The 23,846-nt window shown below is 38.9% G+C and overlaps 1 protein-coding gene across 1 annotated transcript in view; it reads right to left on the bottom strand.

Moving 5' to 3' along the window:
- LOC145488622 (uncharacterized) overlaps nucleotides 1–22,284 on the bottom strand; it is a 58,444-nt gene extending 36,160 nt beyond the window's left edge. Inside the window, exons 1-22 of the mRNA XM_081467555.1 lie at nucleotides 22,179–22,284; nucleotides 20,631–20,759; nucleotides 16,414–16,676; nucleotides 16,062–16,185; nucleotides 15,680–15,811; nucleotides 14,893–15,152; nucleotides 14,427–14,541; nucleotides 14,148–14,273; nucleotides 13,394–13,653; nucleotides 12,970–13,060; nucleotides 12,202–12,603; nucleotides 11,265–11,458; nucleotides 10,871–10,952; nucleotides 10,496–10,771; nucleotides 9,617–9,726; nucleotides 7,284–7,578; nucleotides 5,241–5,434; nucleotides 4,719–4,894; nucleotides 1,843–2,015; nucleotides 1,444–1,524; nucleotides 799–974; nucleotides 85–157 (exon numbers count right to left, since the gene is read on the bottom strand). Coding sequence (XP_081323681.1) covers nucleotides 85–157; nucleotides 799–974; nucleotides 1,444–1,524; nucleotides 1,843–2,015; nucleotides 4,719–4,894; nucleotides 5,241–5,434; nucleotides 7,284–7,578; nucleotides 9,617–9,726; nucleotides 10,496–10,771; nucleotides 10,871–10,952; nucleotides 11,265–11,458; nucleotides 12,202–12,603; nucleotides 12,970–13,060; nucleotides 13,394–13,653; nucleotides 14,148–14,273; nucleotides 14,427–14,541; nucleotides 14,893–15,152; nucleotides 15,680–15,811; nucleotides 16,062–16,185; nucleotides 16,414–16,676; nucleotides 20,631–20,759; nucleotides 22,179–22,266 — 3,820 coding nt within the window. The 5' untranslated portion in view covers nucleotides 22,267–22,284. The remainder of the gene's footprint in view (nucleotides 1–84; nucleotides 158–798; nucleotides 975–1,443; nucleotides 1,525–1,842; nucleotides 2,016–4,718; nucleotides 4,895–5,240; nucleotides 5,435–7,283; nucleotides 7,579–9,616; nucleotides 9,727–10,495; nucleotides 10,772–10,870; nucleotides 10,953–11,264; nucleotides 11,459–12,201; nucleotides 12,604–12,969; nucleotides 13,061–13,393; nucleotides 13,654–14,147; nucleotides 14,274–14,426; nucleotides 14,542–14,892; nucleotides 15,153–15,679; nucleotides 15,812–16,061; nucleotides 16,186–16,413; nucleotides 16,677–20,630; nucleotides 20,760–22,178) is intronic.
- Nucleotides 22,285–23,846: the final 1,562 nt, after the last annotated feature.

Genomic DNA, 23,846 nt, shown 5'->3' on the forward strand with positions numbered 1-23,846 from the left:
AAAAAATGGAAACAATAAAATATTTATTAAACTTAACTAATACAGGAATTTACTTTCCCAACGTCGTCAATAGAAATCGTTTACCTTGAATGTGAACATGTCCTAGCACTCTCTTGTCAATAATTTGCTGTGAATTGTTGACAGATGAAAAACTGACCTGTTAAAGAAAGTTAAATCCGAAACGAATGAACACCATGCGCATTCAGTCTCCTATGTTGCGCTCACTTATAATTAATTATTCACCCTATTACAGTATCTACTCTCTTTCTGTAAGGAACATGCAAATAAAATGCAAACAAAACAGGGACGAAGAATAAAAGCAACTAAACCCGTAACTCTTGATCATAACTTTTGTATTCTAATAACATCAGCAAAGTTGTTCATCACCTTTTTCATACTACTACGATTATCAGTTGAGTAAGGCACGAGGGAAGTTTGGTTACGAAGTTTTGGCCTCAAAATTATGGTGTTGTCACGGGCAACCTACCTCGTTTCCGTTGGTAACAATATTAACAGCCGTTGGTCGCCTGTCACGTCGCCTACAATTTCGCGCGCTTTGCTGCCAATTGACGTCAAGGGCCGACAAGTTGCCAACGGATACGGAGCCAGTTGCTCGTGACAACAACGCGATTTTTACGTTAAAACTTGGTGACCAAACTTTCGTCCCGCCTTACTCAACTGATAATCGTAGTATTTTTCCACAAATCGTACTGGGTTTCGTAAGCTATCTCAAGATGATCAAGTCGGAAATTCTCATGACCAAGTTTATTTTCTATACAACAACAGGTAATGACAGACCTTTATTGCAGAATATCCAGGTTGTCGGTCCGTGTTAAAGGTAGTTGTGAATGATGTGTTTACACAAGAAAAGTTAAGCGCCGAATTCAACGTTACATTTTCTCCAAGGGTTGAGATGTTCAGTTCCAACGGGCAATTCGGGCAATATACACCTTCACAGCAGAACTGGTAAAAACCTGTTGTGCAAAATAAAACGATAAGACACGACATGGGTTTTATATCTCTATAATAATGTCTGACGAATATTTTTAAATTTTGAATTGAACTAGAACGTGCAAAAAATCGAAAAGTTCAAAATGAAGGTCACTGGCAAATACAAGTGTTAAAGAGTGAAATTCTTGTTATCAGTAAAAGAGTGGTATTGCGCTCTCCAGCACGAGTATTATTTTCTGAGGAATCTTAAGTTACAATTCTACAATTAGAACAATTAAAAAAAATTATTTAGAATATTCGGCCTTGGGCCTCGTCAACTAACACCTCATAGAAATTGACAGCGAATAACCTAACTGTTAATTATTTTTTTCACTTCAATATCTACAGAAGTCTTACTACCTTTGATGTTAAAGACGCAACATATCGTTAAAATTTCTTCCATCGTTTTATCAATTTATGTTTGACTGGTCTAGTTTGCTCTAGGGAACTAACCTGAAATACGAAACTTTGATCCAACGACAGCAGACAAAGGCGTTTCATTATCCTGCAGTGTCACCTTTAATCTGCGTGTTCCTGTTGAAAATTCAAGTCCAAAAGAGAGTTATCGAAAAAATGACATAGTTGGGTATGCAATTGTACAGAAAACCCTCTTGAACATTGCTTAAAAGACCTTATATAAGTTAAAAAGTGGCAAGATATTGTATCGAGAAGACCTTTCTCCATCTGTGCAATTCCTCAACGAAAACTAAACTTGCTACGTGGATTGGTTTCTTGAAACGCATTTTCTTCAAAAAAGTATATCACTAAAGTCATGACAGCCAAGATTTTCCTTTCTCTTAATAATGGTAAATGCATAGTAAATTTTAAAATAAGAACCCACAGCAATGTTACCTGGTTGAGTCCGAAACAGTCTTGTTCCAGGAATAGGGCGTTCATACTCTCCATTTGGTTTGCGCATGCCCACAGCTGCGTGGTCTCTTCCCCAACGCTCATACATAAAAACCTCCATTTTATAAATACGACATTCGTCAAGAAAAATTGGTTGCGACACTTGTTGTGGGTGCCTTTAAAACAAGAGAGAAAAAAGGGTAAGAAAGAGTAAAAAGAAACAATTAAGAGCAGCTTCGCCTAAATATCAACTAGACTTGGAAATAGCGAAAAAATCGAATTTCTTCAAACTCGCCCAGAATGAAGCCCTACGGGCACTAGTTACAAAAATATCGTTTTAAGTTCGATAAATCAAAAATTATTTTTTTCCGCAATTTTTTCGTTTCGATGCCCCAAATCGGCCAAAATCCATCGAAAATGAGCGGCATATTCAGAGGCTCGTAAACTCAAAAGCAAAAATCTTCATTACAAACTGATTGCACGTCGTATTTGTACTTCCTTTCTTGTCTATTTAGAGCTAAATAGATCGTGATTTGATTAGAACTTAAATATTTGACGAATTTTTTAAGTTAACGACCCAAGACAGCTTTACAAGAGGTCTACATTTAGCCTATTTTCAAATGCTAAAAAGGCGTTCTGGTACACGGCTTTTCCCGAAATGACTAGTTTGGTCTGAAAGAGCATTGTTTCTTCTTCAAATTACTGAAATAAAATTTTTGGGTAAATAAAATCGTGAGCGCTGAGATAGCGAACCAAATGGAGCACTTCGTCCTGAAAACGTGACCTTTGACCCAAGCGTAACGAAACCAATTACTGCAAGAAAACCCGAAAGAAAAGCAAACGTTCCGTTATTTTGAAACAATTTCTAGTGATATCTCTCCGAAACCATGATTGCAAGAAACTATTTCCAGATATGAAATCTTGCAGGGTCAAAGACGGAGCTAAAGGGCGCATTTTGACACAATAACTTTGTTTGCCGAGAATTGAATTGCAGTCAATTCCAGTGAAATTTGCAAACTTGACGTATGTTAGCCGATACTTACCTGAATATTAATATTAATAGAAGAGTCGTCTTCTTGGATTAACCTTCAAAAGAGGCTGGACCCAGATTTGGAAACCTCTAAAAGAAGAAATGTTTAATATTCCGTGACCTACCCGATGCTATAGATTCCATGCACATGCCAACCGCATGTTTGTCGTAAAACCAACTGAACTCCACTGACAGTTTCCATGGGCAACCCCAAAATAAACAATCCCCAAAAATGTAAAGTGAAATTGGCTGTCTTCATGAACAGTTAGAAGCTAGAGTCAAGTTCTATTGCCTTTAAAAAGTGCTTGATTTTATTTGTTTGCGTCGACTTTGTTCACTACTCTCACGTTCGAAAGCCGCGAATCGGTCACGCCAAAACAGTGGAGACCGTGCAGACTGCAGACACTTGTTTGGGCTTTTCATTGTGACTCCTTCTTTTGGGTCTAGTTACAAAATAGTGTTAAATATATCTGAAAGTTTGTCATTTATCCACAGGCTGCACAAGCGCAGTATTTGACTTTTGATTCAATAGACAAACGCGTACAAGACTTTGTATGGGAAACTTACTCAGTCTGCACGGTCTGCAGTGTTTTGGCGTGACCGATACTACGCAGTATTCGAACGTGACAGTAACGACTGAGTGAACAAAGTAGAATCAAGCTTTTTTAAAAGGTAATGGAACTTGACTCTAGCTTCTAACTGTTCATGAAGACAGCCAATTTTACTTTACATTTTTGGGGATTGTTTATTTTGGGGTTGCCCATGGAAACTGTCAGTGGAGTTCAGTTGGTTTTACGACAAACATGCGGTTGGCATGTGCATGGAATCTATAGCATCGGGTAGGTCACGGAATATTAAACATTTCTTCTTTTAGAGGTTTCCAAATCTGGGTCCAGCCTCTTTTGAAGGTTAATCCAAGAAGACGACTCTTCTATTAATATTAATATTCAGGTAAGTATCGGCTAACATACGTCAAGTTTGCAAATTTCACTGGAATTGACTGCAATTCAATTCTCGGCAAACAAAGTTATTGTGTCAAAATGCGCCCTTTAGCTCCGTCTTTGACCCTGCAAGATTTCATATCTGGAAATAGTTTCTTGCAATCATGGTTTCGGAGAGATATCACTAGAAATTGTTTCAAAATAACGGAACGTTTGCTTTTCTTCCGGGTTTTCTTGCAGTAATTGGTTTCGTTACGCTTGGGTCAAAGGTCACGTTTTCAGGACGAAGTGCTGCATTTAGTTCGCTATCTCAGCGCTCACGATTTTATTTACCCAAAAATTTTATTTCAGTAATTTGAAGAAGAAACAATGCTCTTTCAGACCAAACTAGTCATTTCGGGAAAAGCCGTGTACCAGAACGCCTTTTTAGCATTTGAAAATAGGCTAAATGTAGACCTCTTGTAAAGCTGTCTTGGGTCGTTAACTTAAAAAATTCGTCAAATATTTAAGTTCTAATCAAATCACGATCTATTTAGCTCTAAATAGACAAGAAAGGAAGTACAAATACGACGTGCAATCAGTTTGTAATGAAGATTTTTGCTTTTGAGTTTACGAGCCTTTGAATATGCCGCTCATTTTCGATGGATTTTGGCCGATTTTGGGCATCGAAACGAAAAAATTGCGGAAAAAAATAGTTTTTGATTTATCGAACTTAAAACGATATTTTTGTAACTAGTGCCCGTAGGGCTTCATTCTGGGCGAGTTTGAAGAAATTCGATTTTTTCGCTATTTCCAAGTCTAGTTGATATTTAGGCGAAGTTGCTCTTAACATCCCGGATAACGTAAAAAAAAAAAAATATTCAAGTTAAAAGAAAAAACTCTCAAGGTCACATTCGTGTGGTGCTCACTTGTTCCACTGAAGATGCCCGGTCCATGATTTAAAAGCAATGATTGGCTGCTTGGTTAAGCTCTCCTCAGCTTTCGTGTTCCGGCTTTCTGTGCCATACTCATCTACATCGTACTTCCACAACTCACACCAATCATCGCACGACACGTAAAATGTGTAATTGCCACTATCAGGGACCTGTAAAATTATATACACTTCATAATTTCAATAACAAGAGGAACATTGTGTATTGACTGCTACTTTCCCACGCTAAATTCTAGTTGTAGAACGACTCCGTAGAAGTCATTTTTAAGAATCTTCTTCGAGGAAGAACGAAAGTTCTATGGCAAACGGTGCTAAAATACTACATAATCTCTTTCCAAATCACTTCCGTTGCTCGTATAGTATCAGTTGCCATCTTAACCCCAGCAATAATATCAGTTTGTAAAAGGTTAAAGCATATCCAATAATAATTACCCGAGACAAATACAAAGAAATTACCCACTTTTCATTTATTACACTTCAATGGGAAATCGAAGTTTACCTGTAGGTAGCTTGTTAATCGTTGAACGTAATTATTTCCTACGTCGACTGGTGCATCAAAATCGCGCAACTTCATCTGGCTTTGAGGTGGAGTCTTGAAAACAGGATGTTGGCGTATGGTTGCCACTCTGTTCAGGTCCATATTAACTTTATACCACACTTCACGCAAAACTCCGCGAGCCTGTCCAATAAACTCTACCACAGACAAAATGTGAAACAACTCTTGAGGTGTCTTGTAAAAAACACACTATAGTGCAGGTACAAAACTTTACCGTTAAACATACATAGAAATTACTTTTTAGCATGACTAGACTAACATGTATGACATACAGTGTATATGTCACAAGTGTGACATCCATGTGTCCCGTAAATGATATACATATGTCACATGCGTGACATACATGTCTCATACGGGTAACCTTCACAGGTCACATGAATGACATATATATGTCACATGCGTGACATCAGAGAGTCATATGCATGGATGACATCCTAACAATTATAACGTACACGTGAATCAATGGACATGAACGTTGCTCCTAAATTCTTACTTTAAATTTCTATAAGAAATTTGTCTCCTCCGATAAACATGGTCGCGTAAAATCACACTTTAAAGCCCCCCTGGTTATAAGCCCCCCCCCGATGTAAGCCCATCTATTTGCTAACAAAGATATTTTTCCGGATATAAGGCCCCTCCCCCCCCGGATAAGTGCGCTCCTTTTGTGTTTCTCTACAAACATCCAAATTTTTAATCGAAAGTTATAGGCGTAAACAAGTGGCTGTGGAGTTTAGAACAATAATTATAACGATACCAAAGGAAGAAACAAATCTTCATGCATACATATCAACGCTATGAAGTTTGTTCCACAGTTCATTTACAACACAACTGTTCAACGACAATGTTTTGGAGTACGGTAACATAGCAAACAGCTAGCTACAATCCGGCAGTTTTCTATCACGCAGATTTTTGTAGCCTCCTACAATGAACTCTGAGCCTTCCATATTCCTTTCCTCACTTGCGCTTTGTGCTTCTTGCTCCCGTAACTTTAATACACACATGGTAATTCAATTCCCCCTCCACAGTAACCCAAGTGCCCCCCGGTGTCTTCCTTGCTTCCCCAGTAATTTCACCCATCATGCTTGTCAGTATCCCGTCTTTTAAGAATGGACAAAGAACTTGCGCTAACGCATAGGGCGAGTGACGAGTCAGACGTTGACAAAGATGATGATGACGACGAATTTGAAACTGCAGTTGACTGTTTAAAACTGCAGCTGAACTTTGTTAATGATTGTGCTACTGCGGCCTTAGTAACCACTTAAATTGGAGCTATGCAAACTATAGAATTGTTCTGAACATTGAAATACAAATACCGTATGAACTTTGTTAATTCTACCTAAAGGACCGTTTCACGGCAAACAGGCAAATTGATAACCTTAAGGCTTGTAGATTTTAGACTCCCTTTCCAGTTGGTTCAGTCACATTAGTGTTTTATAGATGTTTTTGAAATAAAATCCCCGTTTATTGTGAGGACCAATAAATGTGTTATAAATGTAATAGCTCCAAATGTAATGGTATGTTAGCTTTAATTCGTTTCTCAGATACGTTTTATCTCGTCGTTCCGAAACATTGTTTTTTACTTAGTTTATATGCCCCCCGATATAAGCCCTCCCCCCTCCCCCCGCTTATAAGCCCACCCAAAACCCCATATGAAGTTATATAAGCGCAGGGCTTTAAAGTGGGATTTTACGGTATACGAAATACATTATGTAACAAAGAAAGGCATCAGGTAGCAGGCAAGGCAGGTCTTCACGCTTCAGGTCTTGTAATTTAGGGAAGAAAGAGGAAAGGAAAAACGGAGGACTGCAGAGGGCTTTATTCCTCGTTGTCAAGATTTTTTCTTGACTTATTCTGAAAACTTTTCAGCAGTCAAGAATTGACTAGCCGGACTAATAATTTTCAAAGAGTATTCATAGTTTATACACTGTATTGACCGGAAAGACTGCTTGTAAAGAAACAGTTAGGAGGTAGCCACGTGTAACTCACCAAACGTTTTCACGACAACTTGGCACAGAACTAGCGTGACATCATCCCCAATCAGCGTCACTGTCACGGAACTGCCGCGCGCCGCTGGAGAACAGAGAAATTTGTAGTCCTGAGTTTTCCCACCATATTCCATGGATTCTGTACACGTTGGATCTAAACCGGTTGGACTGGTACTGGATACAGTGATTTTGATCATGCCAATGTCACGTGAACAGCAATCGATTTTATCGGTGATCTCAACAGATTCAACATACAGTGTTTTTTCAAGGGTTACTTGCCACCATGGGTTCGACTCCTAAATGAAAGAAAACAAACAAACAAACAAACAACAACAACAACAAAAAAACACGTTAAACATTAAAAGTGAAAAGAACTTAAAAAGCAACTTAGAAAGAAAATAAAAATCTATTGTCCATGCTCACAGACCAGGCAAAAGCTATGAGAGCATATTGACTAATGGGCCTTTCTTGTAAACGCTGATAAACAGTAAACAGGAGGTAAGCACGTACCTCCCATATAAAATCGTCATTAAAATAAGAAAACTTTACATCAAAGAAGAGAGAACGTACAATTAATGAGGCTCTTTTGTTCGGTACGCTGAGGGATTTGGAGCTTGGACCGCACCCAGAAAGGGGGGAGGCAAAGATTGAATCCTTGCAAGTATAACCTTAGTAGCTTGACTACGCTTAAAGGTGGGGAACATTGGTCTCTGCTCCACCCACGATGCTGGGTATACACAAAGAAGCAAAGATGATGGCAGGGAAAGCAGAGTGGAGGCGTCTCTACTTGAGCCTAAGTTAGATTTTAGCATAGTATGGACGAGAAGAGGCGTGCTCTTTTGGGAGGACAATAGGTCGCATGATACAATGGTACCATCCTTGAGATATCCGGACCTATTGCCCAAGGTCGCCATGGCACTAACTGTCGCGCGAAGTGCAGCCTTGGATGCACTTCCCTACCAACAGACCTCTATTAACTAGACAAGTTTGATTCGCTAATAGAAAGAAATAAGAAAAACAACTATGATGCAAATAAAAACATTACATTAGTGTCAGGTGATCTACATTCCGACGAAGGGTAGTTGAAGAAGTGAGCAAGGAAAAAGCTACCAGTTGAGAGATGGAGGACAGGAAGCAACAAAGGCAGGGTCAATCTGAAACGACGGGATTTTACTAAGTGGGGATTGGCCAAGAGTAGAGCTGGGGCAGAGCATGCCATAATAGCGGAGCTCCGGCGGCCGAAGGACCGCCAAGCGGAGCCCCATACCCATATAGGAAAAAAAAGGAAACCCGTGAATTGATTTTCCCATGGTTATCATGGCTAGCGGCATTGCTCGTGGGCTCGTACGCACGACGACGGAGTCACACAAGATGGAGGCCATACTCCAGCGAACAGGTTGACAGAGTTTATAGCGTCCTATTTTAATATTGGACATCCATGTTATGATCAATTGACTTCTGTCAAAACAAAGTATCAGCTGACCAGTATCACGTAACCATGTCGCAGGCTCAAGTTTAGAATTCATCGAGGTCAGGTGTTTTTGGAAGTTGACCGCGGAGTCATGTCAAGTTAATTTCTTGTAATCAGGGCCAGATTGTTCGAAAGCTGCTTAATTCTAACCCCGAATTAAAAGTTAACCGAAGTACAAATTTTTCTTGTTTTCACATGTCTTTCACTGCTTTTGTTTCGTGTAGTTTGAGATTATTAAAACTCAAAACAGAAGGCCAAACAATATACAGAAAACCTCACCGCAAAGTTACAAAACTCAAATCAAAATTCTCGCTTATCCTATGTTAGCGTGATCGGGCTTTGAACAACCCGGCCCAGGAGCTCCGCTTTTAGGCCTTGCTAGATCTATGTAGTAATGGGGTAAACCACTGGGAGCTTTGTCAAACGAGTTTCCATACAGAAACAAATATTCAAAATAGTCAGACATTGACTCTAAGCTATTGCATACTAACGGAAGTGATGTGACAGATCTGGCTACGAGCCAATAATGCAGTGAAGAGGATGTGAAGCAGACAGAACATCAACCACAGTTTAATTGCTTAAACTTCTAACAAACTGATGGAAAAGAAACTATAACGCCTGTAAGGAAAAGCTGACACGGTACACTTTGCCTCCACCATCATCGCATGCAACACTCCCACCATTTGTGTTCATATTTGACAAGCGAATGTTATGTTTGAGGCGACTGTAATGAGGGAATGTGGCCGAATAGTTTAGGCCGCTGGTATTGTAATCCGGAGGTCCCAGCTTCAAGCCTCCCTCTCCTCGGTTTCGTTTGGTTTATTTTGTTTCATTTGTATGTTTACTCTTGCACTATTTCTTACCTTTTCGGAACGATAGCAAGTGGCGTAAGATCTATCAATGGCCATTAGGGGATCAAATGGTAACAGAACACTTGAACTTTGTGTCATATTACTCTGTGACAATGAACTTACTGCATGAAAGAAAGTAAAAAAAAAAAATAAATACAATGAACAAACCAACCACAACGCATAATCATGATCGTAAATCTTGTCAGGCAACTGCGCTATATTTACGGTGTCTTGATACAGTTTTTTTGGACCATACCAAAACTTTTCAAACAGCTTGTTACTAGTCTTCTTTTCATTAGGTCAATGTGAAAATTACACCGGCAGTACTTGAAAATGGATTAAAGTTTGGTATTATGTATTTCCTAAGGCAACCGATATTTCCATGGTAACGATAAACATAAACATTTAAAACCGGTTTAACATGAATTTTGCACGAACCTAGTGCGATATAAAAAAGTTAATATCAGTGTCTTAAACTATGTAGTATGACAAGTAGAATATGCAATTTCCGAGCAAACGGAGGCGAACTACTCCTGTTAATCAAGTAAACCCTTCTGGAATTGCGTCCCACTCTTTCGTTAATTAAACATAATCATCTCATGGAAAATTGTTACAATTGGAAGGATTTAACTTTGAGGCGAAAAAACTTTAGCCGCTGGACGCTTCAGAGTAAATAAAGTACGCTCTGTCGTTCGGATTTCCCCATGGATGACCAAGAGAAACTATTTCAATTTAAGTAATTCTTTACCTAACGCTAAACTTGCCCCGTCGGAATCTTTTCAGTCTTTTCTTGCGTCGCAAAGCACTAGATTCATGACAGTCAAGGTTTTCCTATCTTTTAATAATGGTAAATACATGGTCTGTTTTAAAATAAGAACACTGCAGTGTTACCTGGTTTAATCCAAAACAGTCTTGTTCCACGAATAGGGCGTTCATACTCTCCACTTGGTGTGCGCATGCCCACAGATGCGTGGTCTCCACGCCAAATTTCACGCATAAAGACCTCCATTTGATAAATATGACTTTTGACGAGAAAAAGTGGTTGCGACATTTGTTGTCGGTATCTTAAAAAAGGGAGACAGAAGGGTAAGAAAGAGGAAAACATCCCGGGTAAGGTAAAAATATTCAAGTTCAAAAAGAAACTTTCAAAGAAATGTTTGTGTGTCGCTCACTTGTTCCACTGGAGACGCCCAGTCCATGCATGAAGAGCAATGATTGGTTTCTTGGTTAAGCTCTCCTTAGATTTCTTGTTATGGTTTTCCATACCAAACTCGTCTACATCGTACTTCCACAGCTCACACCAATCATCGCATGACACGTAAAATGTGTAATTGCCACTATCAGGGACCTAAAGGCAGGCAAGAGAAACACATATGTGTTGATTACTGAGAGTACTCAACCAAATTTTTGTTGTAATACCACTCCGTAGGCGTCATTTTCACAACTCTTCGTCGAGGAAGAACGAGCCATTCTTATGGCAAACGGTACTAATTCAAAATCACTTGGCAGTTGCTGGTATAGTAGCAGTAGCAACTCCCAACAATAATGTTAGTATTAAAAAGGTTAAGGCATAGCCAGTTGCCCGACAAAAATATAAAGAAACTACTTCTCATTTACTACTTTTATAAGAACACGTTTCAATGGTAAATCGAACATTTACCTGTAGGTAGCTTGTTAATCGTTGAACGTAATAGTCTGCTACGTCGACTGGTGCATCGAAATCCCGCAAAATCATCTGGCTGTGAGGTGGAGTCTTGAAAACGGGCTGTTCGCGAATAGTTGCTACTCCGCTTTGAAGGTGATAAACCTGATACCACACTTCACGCAAAACTCCGCGAGCCTGTCCTGAAAACTCTACAACAGAGAAAATATGAAACAAGTAGTCACGACTACTTTTTAGTCGTCAAATATATCTTGTAAAATTTATCCTCGACCATCCAGAGAACCATTCGGCATGACACGTGCGTGACATCCATTTGTTCCATGGATGGCATACACGTATGACATGCGTGACATCATATGTTATTTGAAACACAATATGTAAAAAAGAAAGGCATCGGGTATACTTGAAAGCAGGTCTGTACGCTTCAGAGGTCGTCGAGTGAGAAACAAAACAGGTAATAAGAACTGCAGGGAGCAGAAACATGCAGAAAGGAAAGGGAAAACGGTTCAACTGTGGAGGGCTTCATACCTCGAGCCCAAAAAGTAAATATCACGTTGCCAGTAACCCGAAACACACATTTCATGTTGATTCTTTCTGGAAAACGTTTTAGAACTCATTAGTTGACAAGCCAACCTAAAAAGGAGGAGGTGGCCATGTGTCACTTACATTGTTTAACAATGGTTTTCACGACAACTCGGCAGAAACGTAGCGTGACATGATCCCCAATCAGAGATCAAAGATTATCCTTTAAGGTTTGGTACAGAACCTTACTTTCTAGGAGCAACAATTTTGAACATGCGAGATAAACACTCTGAGCTCCAGTTTTAAAACATCCTGGACACTGAAATAACTTTTCACAATAAAAGTAATGTCTTGTCTCGATTTTTGTTGTCCATTGGATACCCTCCCAGCCATTCAATTTTCCTTTCGAAACCTGCTTTTTCCTTACCTTCGGTGACATTGTAAGCATAAAAAGAGAAAGCTTGTTTTTCTTTGCAACAAATCACATTTCCGTGATCATAGAGGCTAATCATTGATCCATAATTACTCCTGTCGATCAAATAAACTCTCCTGGAATTACTTCCCACTCTCTCGTTATTTAGGAGGACAACATCTAATGGAAATCTGTCATAGCTAGAAGGATTCAACTTTGATGTGACAAAACTTTCACCGCTTGAAGCTTCAGAGTAGATAAAGTATGCTGTCTCGTTCGGATTTCCTCGTGGATGCCCGAGAGTGAATCGGAATTCTTCGAAGTACAGACTGTGTTCGGAGGGTTGAGTGAAAATTCGAAAGTCTTTGCCATTGTAAGAGTACACGTAGTATATCGTCTCTTCTGCAAATGAAATATCCAGGAATAAAGAAATGCATTGAGTAATTTTATACAATCTGATTTCTAAATATATCTAGATTAATATTAATAGGCGTAGTGTTTCCATTTATTCGCTGACATGGACAACAAGATTCACGATTAAAATAAATGATCGTAAAGACACAGTGCTACGCTGAAAACGATGCAAATCAACGCAAAAAATACCCAAAGTTAAGCGAGAAACAGGAGAACAAGTTAATTACCTGTTTGGTTAGTTGGCAGACGCGTTATAAGTTAATTGGCAACATGCAGATATAAGCAATTCTTGGGGTAGTTGAAATGGACTGAGAAATCGATACCATGAAATAACGGTAGGTACACTATTACTACCTGTTTGATTACAAGTTCCTCTTTCAAACGAAAGGTCGTCCAGTGCTGCATCCCCCTTATCACTGCTACCTCTAATTCCGTCAACAATTATCTAGTAATGAACAACAAAGAAAAGTAGCCTTGTTTACAAGATATATTCCCCCAGGTCGAGCAGTCAATATTATACTTTGTGACTGATAATAACAGCGAAGTGTTAGGTCTGTTGGCCAGAGACTGACAGCATGACAATTGAGAACATTATACATCTACAACTCACTCGACAACTAAAAGTCTCGTTAATGCTTATTTTTCCTTGCATACTTTGTGACCAACGATAGAAACGAATGCCCTGTATATTTGCTGGCCTAAGGGCACCACATTTTATTTCATATCTGATCATTTTTTTTTTTATCAAACGCTGTAAAACAAACATTTTACAACTCACTTGATAACTTGAAGTCTCGTTGATGCTTATCTTTCCTTGTATCCAATGGTTTCCTTGATCTCGACACTTCAACCAAACAGGTTTTAACCTGTTTGTAGCCTGGAATTTTATGTATATAACAACACAGCTCATGGTGGCGCCATACATGTGGTAGAAGAACGTCATACATTGCGGTCCCCGCATCCAAGGACTTTCAAGTCGCGCAGTGTCTCCCAGCTGTCGTGGACTAGAGGTTTCAAGATAAATGTATATACCAGTTCCTTGATTAAAAAAAAAATTATTAGTAAAAGTAATTGCAATTTTGATGACATTTACAGGTATTGTGATAAGTTTCTGTCTGTTTGCTCTCCTTTTTCTTTCTTTCAAAATTTACCATTCCTTGTTATGTTTCCACATAACAAAGAATAACAAAGCCATTATCTTGAGTTAAGCGAGATAACCACCCTTGAGTAATCTGGAACTATAGAAACACTGGGAACTAAAGAAACAATGTCATTGCATATCACAGAAGCGGGTATCACGCTAGAGAGCTATAGTGAGGACATTCCAACAGTCAACACTTGACACTTTCTAGCTCTTCATATTAACAAATGTATTTTACATTTTAACTCAGTATATTCTTTTACACAGTTAATAGGTTAACCTTGTACATTATACGAAGAGCTTTCATTCTAGAGTGCCAAAAAACCTGTACAAAAAAATGTGTTCATGTGTTCATGATAGCTGAGTGTCCTGACTGTAAACCTGACGTCACCTGATGTATGATCGGCGCTTGGTCCAGTCTCCGAGCTTGGAGTATTATTTCTTCGTTGCGTCCATGTGAAATTAAAATTTAAATCATTCCTCCAGAAGCAAAAGTTGCTGTCAAAGTTGCAATTTCCTTGAAAAATAAACGATAGGCAGATGGTTAAATTTAGTAACACCTTAATAGTAGATGGTCGTGCATGGTTATTTAACATTATTCATTCTACACTTAACACATTTATATCACAGAGAAATAAATTACCATATGTAGTACAGGTAACATTAATACCTTGTCGATTGTTCTGGGGTTCACTTTCGTGTTCACAAAGTCCACTACTTAATGTGACGTCATCTAAAGCTATACCCCCAGCATAGTTCCTGCCAATTGTTGCTTGGAAGGAAAACTGCAATAAAAACATTTCAGTGTTCAGTATAAACTTTTTTGGAACTCTTTTTCGCGATCTCGAGAGCTAGACTTGATCTTACGATCACTCCTTCTATAATTTTACGTTTGACTGATTTTCAATGAAATTTTCTTATCGTTACGATAATGAAACGAGGAGCTGATTGAAAATGCTTGGTATGGTCCAGAAAAAACTGTATCGAGAAACCTATATCTTTCTTATGTAAAATCATGATTGTTCCTTTAAGATTTACCATTACTTTTCTCCGTATCCGAGTTTTCTTCGATCTGCCTGCATCTCAAAAATACCTTCAGAACATATAAGAACCTGAAAAATCTACTCCCCACCTACCTGGAATTCGCCAGTGTAGCCAACATCGACACTAGCCTTCATCCATTGATGAGCCTGTTTACCGGACCTTCGCCACATCAAGTAACTGTGTTGCAGTTCTCGAGGCCAAAGTAACACATCAAGATTTCCAATATCGCTTCCATTCATGTAGTAGTAGAAGCGGAGACATTTCGGGCCCCGCATGAGCGGACTCAACAGCTGTGCAAACTTATTCACTTGCGCAGATTGTGATTCTTCAACGTAAATATACTCTCCACCTCCTAAAGAATAAGAGGCATGCTGAAGAAAAGTCACTATACGGCGAGGAATGCACCACACTGAGAAAACAGTATATTTTCTGATTAAATTACAAACACTTGACTTCTGTTAAACTGCAAACAAACTCTTCGTTGTCTAAAACAGTCCCTCTCTCGTTTAAACCCCAATGACACCTTTCACAATCCTCCGTAGGAAAAAAGATGGCGGCTGTACATTTTACCACAATACCATGCGAACCTAATACAGCCCGTAAAGTATAAGGAAAGCCATATTTTTGCAGTATTTTTCATGTGCGAACGACATTGTGTCTTTTAGGTTTGAAGGTTTTAGAACTTTTCTGTACGTTTTTATGAACGTTGTTTAAGTTTCCGTGCGCTAAGAACTATGGGTAAATGTACCAGTCGCCATCTTTTTTCCTACGGCGGATCGCGAAGAGAAGCTTGATGAGTTAATATGTGATAACAAGGTAACCCTCTTTCCATCCCACCAATTTAGACCCCCTACATTGTCATTAACATGTTTTGGTTACCTGTGTGATCCTGACTCGGTCCAGTCCCTTGGCTTTGGTTTCCAGATCTCGTTCGACACCAACCGATTCGGTCATTGGGCGGTGTTAAAATCTTACGCCATCCACAGTAACTCTCATCGAAGGTACAGTTCACTAGAATTAAAAATTCAAACAGATAACTAGGAGTTAAAAGTTAACCTTATGAACAGGGATCTCTTCATTCACAACTGAGTATTGACTGCTAGCTACGGACAGCTTTGCGGTGAGAATTAAGAAGAAAACTCAGTTCCTTATGAAATATTCTGATTGCCTGGTATTTGTGATCAGGATTGCGTCTAGTACAGAGTATAACGCGCGGCAAATGAAGAGGAACACGAGCATCTTCGAGTAAGGAAAACATTACCTTCAAATGTTTCCGGTGGCGTTGGTTTGCCAAATGACGCACAAGTCAAGTTCGTGCTGAAAGTGACGTCATCAACGGCGATGTTAGAAACGAATGTCATGCCAGCCACACCCTCGATTATAACCTGGAATGAGTAAATAGAGATATTTAGGTAATAAGATTAACATAAAAGACCCTTAACATAAGTCTTTCATATCTAAAACAAATTGTTGTTTTAAAGTCCCGTAGAGACTTTTTGTGCTCGCTGTAAACTACGTACGCAAGAGTTTTACGTGCACTAACATCATTTTTTTTTTCTTTTTTCAACAGCTTTAAAGAAATAACCGCATAATTTAGCCCAAAAGGTTTCTACCTGGTAGGTCCCACTGATGTTTACAGCCACGCAGCCCTTAGTCCAGCTGCTTGATAAGTGGTTACCATAGCGACTCCATACCCTTTCGTCACGATCACTACCATTGCTTCTAACATACACAGACAGGGACTCAACAGTGCTGCTGTACATGAAGTAGTAAAACGTCATCCGCTGTGCGCCTCTCACCCAAGGGCTGTTGAGCCTTGCCTTCTCGTCATATTTACGAGGAAGTGAAGTGTCGATGTAGATATATGAGCCATAACCTAGAAGAAGGAAAATTTTAATGTATTAATTTATGAGTGAAGTACACTACAATTATTTTATCTTGTAAGGTCTGGGAAAACGTTACTTTTTAGTGCGGTCGATGCATTGTATCTAACAATATAATACTTTACAAGTGAATATATGAAAGACCATATATTTGAACTGCGGAGAACGATATGAAGATATGACTGATCATATGAAGATATGATTGATCACTGCGATGATCAATCATATCTTCATGATATAATACTTTTCTCTCTCATTGTCTTTTGTCAGCACATACATGAATTCTCTCACAAAAAGTGATAATTAACCCATCACATCCCAGAGGCCACAGTGGTGTTCCTAAACAATGAAATTTCTCTCCTTTGGATAACGAATTCTAGTCAATAGGCCACTTTCGTATTCTTGAACTGGAACTACCGTAGCTTGCCATTGAGGCCCGTGCGGGGGAATATCATTAAATCAACATTCGTGAGGTGCAATCAAGGAGCAGATCAAATAAAATAATATCGTAATAATATAACAATATTGGAACACTTAAATAGAGCTGCACTAGAATAACAGCACTCTAAATAAACCAACATTAGCTGAGCAGCGAGCTTACAACGTCGCTGCCTCAATTTTTTTGAACAATCAACGTACCTAGCCCCGCCTGCTTGCGTGACTTAATACAACTTAGGAATTCGTCCAATAACTTGAGGGGTACTAACATTCTTAATTTCCCTAAGGTATACCCTACTATGGCGCTACTTTGGATCCAAATTATGGAACAGCCTCCCGGACTCCGTGACTCAGTGCACTAAGTGACGTGGACATCAGACGCCAAATATCAACCCATTTTAACAATTTTCTCCTTCTCAAATCTTACTTATGCATAGTTTTAATCTGTACAATATATACATTTTTTATACATTTTTTTGCATGCATACATCTTTTATATTCTTATACATTCTTAGATAGTTTATAGCAGTTATATAATCTAGATAGTTTAATTTAATATTTGTACCCTGTAGCACATTTTTACTTTTTTATTTTGTTTTCTTGGCGCACCTGTAAACTAGCTGGTGCGTCTATGAGACGCACCGATACCATAGCTTAGTGTCACAGGACCAAAATACCATGTTTCCGCGTTTCCTCGACGTGACGGAAACGTAAACACGAGTAAACGTCACTAAACCGAGAGCGGAAACGCCTGTTAACCGTTGTGTTTCCGCAAAAGTTTCACATCTTTCTGCCACGTTTCCGCTTACGGATTCTTGTAAGACGAGGGTTTTGAACTCGGTTTAGATAAGCCGCGGCTTATATAAGACGTGAAGCCACTCGTATAAATGGTATCGCGGTTTGTTTGCGGCCTACGTGAGACACGAACTCACACTGCGCAAGCGCAAGTGTTTACCGCGCTCGCGCGACCGCTCGAGCAATTCCGCGATCGCTATGACAACCAACACAAAAGCGAGAAATTAGTCACGAATAAGCCGTGAACCATTTATACACCACTTATGCACTTCCCATCTTATCTAAGCAGCGCTCGTATAAAAAAAATGAAAATAAAAAAAAAATAAAAAATATAACCTTTATTTACCCTCGGCAATGTTTATAGCATAAGTGCTAGTGGGACCGAGCAAACAACTGAAGCAAATAACTCAAATTGAACATAACATTGTTAAGAATCCGAACTGGCCGGAGGCAAACCAGTTAGCTATTTACAAGCGTGGCCGAGGATGTGAACTCGGAGCTACCGAGAAACAAATTCAGGCAGTAAATAAATGGTCCAGTTCGCGTCTTATGTAAGCCGCGGCTTATTTTCCTCGTATAAATGGCCCTTATGTCTATGTCTAGCATGTTTCTGTTTCGTTTTGGTATTAGTTTGCCCTTAGTTTTTTGAATCTACGGCCGGGGGCCGTAGATTCTATGTCATCGAGCGTGTCCGTTAACCAAAATCGTGTAGCAAAAGAATATTCGTACTTAATCAAACTTCGGATGTGCGAAGATCGTTTCCCGATTAATGCCCGAATGAACGACTGTACGATTGAGAGGAACCAAATATGTGAAGATTCGTTACGATTGATTTGTCGGTAGACTTTCGGTTAGTCAAACCTGTCAATGTTCGTAAGAGGGAGTTGCTTGTTAGAACGGAGGGAAAAAAAATGCGAATTTACTAGCAGAAGCACAGTGTTTACGGAGCATTATCAATGACTACGATCTCTAACCGCTGACCGTACGTATGACACTGCAGACTCGTTTCCCCACGCTCTTCGAAGTGACGCGAAGTGGTGAATAGAAAAAGTTTTCTATTTTTTTCTTATCATGCAGTCGAACCTCCGGTTGCGACCACCTCTCGTAAGAGACCACCTCTCCTCAGCGACCAGTTTTCCAAAATACCAAAAGTTTCCAAGTCAAATCACTATATTTGGAACCTCTTGTAAGCGACCGCCTCTCGTAAGCGACCGCGACCGCTTTTAAAGCTAAAAGTTTGAAATTTTCTATTGTTTTTAACCTCTCGTAAGCGACCATTTGACAGACAATAGAGCAGAAATTGTATAATAATATAAGGTGTTGTAACATTATGACATTCCTAGATAGTGCAAGAGACCGAAATTTCTCAATGGGAAGTACCGGATTTTTTTTTAAAATTGACTTTTCTCACGAATAAAACTTTTAAAACATGGGGTAAATCTCTGCAGTTACTATATGCTAAATATTATGAGGAAAAATGTTTGGCCCAATATGGTCTAAGCTCTCGTCTCGTCAATATTAAATACCGACAGATCAGGAAGGTTTGCTTTACATATATAAACAAGAGTAAGTTCCGTGTCGTCTGTTCACCATCGTTTAAGCTTAACTGGATAATATTTCTATACTCTCAAAGGGTTGCCATTGGTGTTATGAAAAGCTTTTATGAATCTAGAGTTATTGACGTCGCCGTCCTATACGAAAATTACACAACTTAAAGTATTTTGTCTTTGGCGACACGGCACGCGAAAGTTTCCTGCGTCCACTGCCGTTGCCGTCTTGGCCTTCTCATCTTTGCATCGTATAAACGTCCCTAATGTTGCTTGTGATGCAGAGGACATTAATGCCATGTACTCAAATTTTAAAACAATATTTCGCAATGTAGAACAGAATCTGCAATCAGGCCGGTTACATCACTGGGCGACTCAAATGGCACAGAAATCACGAATTCACTGTTTGCGGTAATTCATTCCTCTCAAGGAAATCGAATCCCTTTCGAGGGATTATTCAACCCTTTCGAGGGATTATTCAGCCCTTTCGAGATATTTCAAGGGAAGAGCTATGGATTGTAAAGCTTGCTCATGAGGAAGAGTCTTTATTTACTCGGTTTTTTTAAAACAAAATTTGAACAAGAAAAGCGTCGGTGTTCTGGTAGGAATTATAAATGTTATCCAGAATTTTTGTCCGAGTTCAGTTTGATATTAAGAACTACCTCTTGTCAGAAAAGAAGCTTTTGTTATCTGGAGACATTGAATTAAACCCAGGTCCTGCAGAGATTCCTAATCCACTTACCTACGGCCGTGGATTCATGTGTTCATCGAGCACCTATTTTTTTACCTTTGTAAGTAGTTTATCGTTTGTATGCGGTAACTGTGCTACTTAGCTTAGTTTTGTTTTGTTTTTTTTTTCATTTTGTCAGAATTAATTTGTTTTCGACATTACACTATGTTGTAAACAATGGGTGTATTTCGAAATGACGCATATGTTTTTAAAAAAGTAATCAGTGATAATAATGATGATAATGATAATGATAACGATAATGATAATGAAAATGATAATGATAAGGATAATGATAAGGATAACAATAATAATAATGTCTAAAAAGAAAAGATGCAGAATCAACTTAGATGTTCTAATCTATTACATTATCTAGTTTAGTTTGTCAACAAATAAAAGGGGAAAGATGAGGTATAAAACGTTAAGTTAGGATTCTCAACCTGAATGATCGCTGGTCGGTCCTGTGTTATTGCTTGGAGAGCTTCCTCGCCTAAGCTGCCAATCAAAGTGATCGGTATGATTGTCGTTTGACCAACTGCACAGTGTGTTCTCATCAAAAGAACAGTTTCCTAGAATAAAGAGAGAAGCTACAAATTAAACGATTCCTTTATTTTCTCTTGTGATCGTCCAAATATTGTAGGCACTTGTTTTTGCACGTGCATAGATCAGCTTGAACATTACGCTGCATAATTGCAAAGTAAGTACGCACTCTTTTGGTCACCCCAATATTGTCAAGTTTCTCCCAGTCTCTCTCGACTCTCGCCAACACAAGACGACGACTGCGGCGCGTCTGACTGTCTCTCAGGACATTCATTGTTATTGCCAGTTTTGCATCTTTGGAAGTCTAACATGTAATACGCCACTATCCCGGGAAAGGACACAAATAAAAACTTTCCTTTTTGTCGCGTTTTCAAAGCAATATGGCTGTTTTATCATTATGTGACACCTAGAATAAGCACTACTCAATATATCAAAAAAGGAACGATGTTCTCTCACATGTATGGTACAAAATCAGGAACTGACAAAACAGACAACTGTGCACGAGTCAGCCTATCTCGCAGGAAGTTCATTGCTACTGACATGTTTTACATCTTCGGAAGACCCGTATGTAATACGTCTCGGGAAGGAACGCAACTCAAAAATATCGGATTTTTTTCTTTTGCCTTTTTATCATTACGGCCTTTTTATCATTACGCTACAGCAAGAGGAGGCACTGTACAATAGATGAAAAGTTGGCCTCAAGAACCGGTGAGCCAGGCTAACAGCAATCCACTGTACACGCTTGCAATTGAAGTGACGGTGACAAATTAACAAAACATTTGTCTTTGTATTTAAATATTTACGAACCAGTAGATAGCAAGTGTGAGGTTGTAAAGAAACAGCAGCTGCACTAACAAACCATGAGTCTTATAACATGTCGTGAACAAGAAGACTCCTTCACGAATATTTTTCAGGCACATCAAATAAAGCCAAACAGGCAAATTTAGTTTTGACTTTCATAGTTTTTTTTTAATGTTACCTGTAAAAATTGTTTGCAAAAACGTTGACGTTTTTGATAGCTTCAAATGGAAATTTTTCATTTTATTTATGTTAGGCTAATAACAAATGCTTACGAATTTTAATAATATTGAAATGAAAAATAGGTTTTATCTAGCAGGACGGCTAATTGCTTTTCTTCTTGTATACTTTATATTCATGTATACTTTATACTCAGTATAAAAGTGACTCGACAGTTAACAATGTTAGATTTTGGGGCATTCAAAGGAAATTTGAAATCGTTGAATTAATAACAATTTTTGGAAAACCAATACTAAAATTAAAAAATTGACACAATTCATCAAGGGAGCACGAATTAATTAGACAAAATTTCAACGAATTTAGCAGCTTCTACAATTCCCATGTGAACTATTACATTAATTTTGCACCTTAAAGTGTTAATTAGCTCGTGAATCTTCGTTGTGTTGCAGAAGAAATAGAAAAAAACCTACCGGTAGTTTCTTTCGAGGAGCCACATTTTATTCCTACAAAGTTATACGCGAGAAATAACAAAAACGTTTCCTGACGAGAAAGCATCATTTTCCAAACGTGTAATGCAGCATCTGAAAGGAGAAGAAAATGATAAAAAGTGGTTTAAGTTTCCTGCTGTCGATTGTCGACAAAGTATCTAGAAGTCCCATCAATTTGCAATGGTGTGTTCAAACTTTTTTTCCTACCACCAGAGTATGCTGTGTCGAAGTCGGTCGGTTTTAGAGTTCCTATTTGATACTTCCGACAAGCGACGAAAGCCAGAAACCCTGCGACAGCATCTATAACATATAATAGGCAGCAGGAGGTATCCATGTTCCTAATTTGTTACCAGGTAGAAAATCAAAAACTGTAGAATGACAGAATATAGGGCAAGTGACATAGCACTACCCAATGGGAAGTTTGCTCATATTTATGACACACGTAAGCTTGTAAAATTCAATATTTGTAAACAAAACATTCGAACTGCGTGGGGTGCGTGTGTATCACTTGTATTCTGAGTGAAGACCTTACGGAAGAGTTTGTTAGTGGGACTCGTGTATGGATACTGTCGGATATCTCCGGGTATCTCGAAGAGGTTCTGGAAGCGACCGCAAGTATGGCTACTAACACTCGATAGGACGCTCGTCGTAATACAGTGAAGTCTCGATTTTTTGAGCCACTAAGGGGAACAGAAGTTGGTTTAAAAATCGAAGGTAAATTTACAAGGGTCGCCTGAGATAGGAGGGAGAAGGAAAATCGGGATTCCATCACAGATAAATAGGGATGGAAAGGTATTAACATTCGGCGGAACTCAAAGTTGCAGTGACTACAGATACAATGCTTTTCTGTGAATAACACCCCTGTATTAAACTAATCAATTAATTTACAGGCAAGTGAAATAATTAAAATTCAACTAGCTGAAAATACTAATAAAGTATTAAATATATAGGAGTCAAGACCAACTGATCCCTGCCACAAGAAGATGAACAATAAGCCTATGTAGGGGGCGGATTTACGTAGGCTAATGAATAATACGTTTCTCTGGAATGTATGACACAAAAATAGGCTGGGAGTGCTGAATAGTCCCGGACACATCTACGATATTTCGTTGTTATCTCCTAAGGTTTATCCTGCTAAAAACTGAAATGTTTCAAATTCGTGCTCAACAGGGTGGTTTGCTTGAAGTTTAGACAGATAACAGAAGCGCAATTTGTCAATACTGCGACACAGTGGACAAGTTGAAACTTAGCATACTTAAACAGCTGGTCTTTGCGGCGAAGATTCTAATGTTTGTGAACATTAGATAGAGACTTACAAAGGCAGTTGTTAACGTACGCATTCGTATGCAGGTCTCGCTGGGCATAACAAGGCTTACTCAGTTTCATCGAATTCAGCGTTTTTCCCTTGTTCTTATTTGTCTTGATTTGCTCCCGTGACACTTTCTTGATGCTTTTAAAATTAAGTTTGGATTTCGCAGGTGTTCAGTTGTATGGAATATTATACAAGCAAATACGAATTTAAACTGCAATTGTACTCGGACAGACATGCACGGTATCTCTGAATTTCAGAGAGCAGTCTTAACTACATTGTATAACGTTGTTTATATGCTGAGCGTTTTCGACTAGAATCGCGTTCATCTCTTTTTAACA

This window comes from Orbicella franksi, chromosome 1 (assembly GCF_964199315.1).
Source record: "Orbicella franksi chromosome 1, jaOrbFran1.1, whole genome shotgun sequence".
NCBI lineage: Eukaryota > Metazoa > Cnidaria > Anthozoa > Scleractinia > Merulinidae > Orbicella > Orbicella franksi.